The sequence below is a fragment of the Cibotium barometz genome, chromosome 48 (genome assembly GCF_041138505.1).
Source record: "Cibotium barometz isolate CiBa-2024 chromosome 48, ASM4113850v1, whole genome shotgun sequence".
NCBI classification, from domain to species: domain Eukaryota; kingdom Viridiplantae; phylum Streptophyta; class Polypodiopsida; order Cyatheales; family Cibotiaceae; genus Cibotium; species Cibotium barometz.
Genome location: NC_141093.1, coordinates 4,284,162 through 4,288,100, shown reverse-complemented (window position 1 = coordinate 4,288,100; position 3,939 = coordinate 4,284,162). Strand labels below are relative to the sequence as shown.

Genomic DNA, 3,939 nt, shown 5'->3' with positions numbered 1-3,939 from the left:
TACAAATTTTATATAATGGTTTTCCACTTTTTGGAAAAATATTTTTTCCCAAACACTAGTACGAACGTGCATACATTAATCTCTAGAAACGTGATTTAGTGAGAAGGATACTCTATGATTATAATTACGACATGTTCTAAACTTCTATGACTACATTTCTGAGGAGTCAACAGTGTTATTCGTGGGTCAAAGTAAAAGGTCTCCCACAACAAGTCCCGACGTGGGTCCAGATAAGCTATGCCACTGTCACCTCATTAAAAATATTAATAGTATAGCTGCGTCGGCACCGTGACATAATTTTCAACCAATCAAAATAAAGGCGTAAATGTATTGTATTCCGGTTTTACAACTGAAGTATATGAAAAATCAGATACTTAACATCTCAGTCAGACATTCTTACCTCTGCCGGTTGAGAAAACTCTCTTTTTTTTTTCTTCGAGCACTCTGTGGGCCAAGCTGGGCTTCCAAGCAGAGATTGCCAGTGGAGAGCGGCCCTTCCAACCCAACAACATCCACCGGTTGGAATCATCGTGAACGTCGAAATCCCTGTGATACTGATTCTTCGCATGGAACTTGGCTCTGGACAGAATGGTGGTAGAGATGGGCATCTGCTCGAAGCCAGCTCTCTGGATGCGAGCCTGCCACTGCTTGTAGGTCTCGGGCCTCTCCACCCTGTCCACACCCTCGCAAGCCACAACGTTGAGAATCTCGCGGCCCAAGACGTCCCTCTCCGCAGTCATCCTCTCTGGGCTTTCGCCGCACGTGCTGTCCAGCATGTCGAATGTGCTGGAGTAGTATTGGAGGGCCTCCCGGAAGCGCGAGATGAAGAAAGGCCCGTTGAATCCTGCGCTGAACACGGCGATGACAAGAAGGTTAGGGTTGAGGCTACGCATCCTGCCAAGCACCTTCTGGCGGGGGCTAGATTCGGAAACGCTCTCGTCCAGGAGGTGGCGGAGCCTCTTAATGCAATTCACCACCAACACCTCGCCTTGCTGGAGCTGGAGCGAGGCAGGCTCTACATCCTCCCACTTGCTGGTGGCAATGGCGTGGTATTCGAAGGGTACGTTGTAGGTACTGGCGTACTCCGCCAATCGCCGGCCTGTGTCCTCCACTCTTTCGGCCGGATTGGCGCCCGGCTGCGGGAACTCAATGCCCGTGATGACCAGCATAGGGGGGCCCCCTTTGCGGTCTGCGAGCGCGTTGATCAGGCAGGGCCATTGCAAGCCGTAGAGAATGCCGTAGTCCACGACGTGGAGGCGCGAGGCTCCCTCCGCAGCCTTGAGGATGCTTTGATTGGCGAAATAGTGCATGAGCTTCCCGAAAGGGCACACCTCGAACGCCATCCTGGTGGACTTGAGCAGCTTGGCCGCGGATGGCCTGCTGTTGGATAAGGCAGTGTAAAGGAGGCCGCCCGTCCCGTACATGCGGGCCACCAACGCTTCGCTGCAGTAGTGCGCCACGCGTTGCAGCCCATTCCCATTTGGAGAAGCACCGTGCTGGCGGAGCTCTTGCAGAACCTCATTGGCTTTCCTCACATCTCCCCCCGCAACAGCCTGAGCGCAGCTCACCAGTAGATCCCTCAGATCCACAAACCCCACTGCCGCATCCCCATTAGAGGTATTGACCTTGACTTTCTCCTTGGAACTGCCCAGTGCTGAATATTTTGTCCTTGGCAACAATTTCCCAACATAGAGATTTTCGTAATCTGCTTCTATCTTGAGATCTTCGTTCTTCACAAACGAGAGATCACCGTCGGTAGAGCTCCTGCAATTTGCAATATACTGAACAAGGCTGTTGTCCCGTTGCTGCCCTCCCCTGTTACTATGACCACTGCGGCCAGTAGCAGCAGCTGTAGTACCTTCTTCCCAAAGGTATCTTGTGTTGTCCAGCTGCACCCCTGAGTTGGAAGCCCTTACATCTTCCAATCCCCCATGACTAATCAAGCTTCCTGCATGGTTGCCCTTCCTCTGTAATAATAGCCTCTCTGTCTTGGCAGTATCTGAGGTGGAGGAAGCTTCAGCTACATCTGAACTCATACTCACTTGAACACAAGGAGTGGCTAACACATTCACCTGAAGTGGACTATTTTGAGCATTAAAAAAGGAGTCACTATACGAGAAAACTGTAGCACCAGCTCCACCGCCATCGTCCTGAAACTTTGCGGAGAACTGGGCAGAAGATCCCTTTGCTTCTTCCTGCTGGAAGTGTGAGCTGTTGCTCGCTGGAAGTGGAGTGGAAGGGCTTGAATCGAGAAAATGATCGATCCATTTGTACTCATCATCCCTTTCCAGAAGCCTCTTGAAATCTTCACTTGGACACGGATGAGAGGGATCCTCACTAGAATTGACAGACGAGTCGGGCGAGTGCTCACCTACGATCGCGTAGAAGCCGTTCACAATGGCCTGGTAGGCGGTGCTGTCCTTCTCCATACACAAGCGATCCTCCATCCCCTCCTCCATGAGCATCTCGTTGATGTAGTCTAAAACAGGGTCCATGACCACATCCTCTTCAAAAGGGGCAATGCCTGAATCGCCCATGTCATCCTCACTGCTGGTACTGTGCAGGACAGCCTCTATGTCTACATGAGAAGACCCCTCAGGGGCGCTATTCTGTGCTACAGGCATGCTATTTGAGAGATCTGCTTCCATAGCAAGCTCGGAGAAGGACCTGGTCTGATGATTGAAGGGAGAGTTACAGTCCTCAGCCCAATATAGGTTGGGGGTTGAGATGCTTGAATATGAAGAAGAGTACATGGAATCATAACTAGACTCTGTGGACGCTTGTCCGTTGAGCTGATCAAGGAACCAGACCTGTCGGGAAGACAGATCAGAGGTCTCCATGACACACCGGCCACTTCACGGAAGGCTAGAGCCTATATCGAGCACAGAAGGAACTAGTCTTCTCAACGGAAGCTATGCTCATTGGTTCCTCGGGATTTCCTCAAATTTTAGACCTTGAAACTTGGGCCTCATCACGTGGGAAGAACCAATCGAAATAAAGAAATGCTTGAAAGTTCAAACTTTAAAATAGAAAAAAAAGTAGCAAATTTCAGTTGTACAAGTCTTTTAAAGTTCCGTGCTCACTAAAAACTAAAGTAGCAAATTTCAGTTGTACAAGTCTTTTAAAGTTCCGTGCTCACTAAAAACCCGCTTTGGACCTAAAGGAAAAAAATTTGTCTAATCATTTTTCAAAGAGAAAATTTGATCCTAAAACTTGATATTCACGGTAGGACAAAAATCCTTCCCTTTTCTTCAAGGGTTATGTATGAGTATGTCCTTACTTCAAAAGGACATAAAATATATATACTATATACTATATGGCCAAGTTCTAGTCGTTGCAAGACCCCACCCCCCAGGGGCGTGGAGTGATGGTAAGAGGAGACGCCACTGCCCTTTTGCTGGGTTAGTTATTAAAGAAACGGTGGTGGTGCGAGCTGCATGATCGGTTATGTGTCAGTATGCATTAGACTCGCATTGGACTCTTGGAGGTATTCTCAATGGGTACAAAATGGGAAAGTGGCAGGAAATTTGAGTTGGTCTCGACTGTGAGTGGTTATTTTATGCAAATAGCTTTGTTTGGCAACATACTAAAAGAGGATTAGTTTTAGAGTTGTGTTTTTTAAATGATTTTTGGTTAGCTAAGAGCTTCTCTTTTAAAAACCAAAATGATTGTTGCTTTGGCTTTGAAAAACCGACGTACTTAGAAAATCGGCCTATAATAGAAATCCGGCGACCTATAATAGAAATCCCAGCTTGAATTAGAAGTAGGGGGTTTTTTCACTTGCTTAAAAAATCATTTTTCATGAGCACTGTTTTAGACTGAATGAAACTAAATTTTCTTTCTCCCCCCTTGAACGTTGAACCTTCACACCAATGTCTTGAAAAAATCGTCCTTAGGTGTAATTTTCATGGCTCAGATTGAGATAATTTTGCCTAGTTT

The 3,939-nt window shown here is 47.5% G+C and overlaps 1 protein-coding gene across 1 annotated transcript; it reads right to left on the bottom strand.

Annotated features, from left to right (window-relative positions):
* Window positions 1-297: 297 nt before the first annotated feature.
* Window positions 298-2,990, bottom strand: LOC147610721 (scarecrow-like protein 14). The gene has a single exon (XM_086785186.1). It carries the CDS (start codon window positions 2,838-2,840, stop codon window positions 387-389), a length of 2,454 nt encoding a protein of 817 aa, XP_086641312.1. The 5' UTR covers window positions 2,841-2,990; the 3' UTR covers window positions 298-386.
* Between the last annotated feature and the right edge of the window lie 949 nt (window positions 2,991-3,939).

What these genes read in the sequence shown, in the direction of transcription:
- LOC147610721 (XM_086785186.1), bottom strand. Translation starts at nt 2,840, where the DNA reads ATGGAGACCTCTGATCTGTCTTCCCGACAGGTCTGGTTCCTTGATCAG.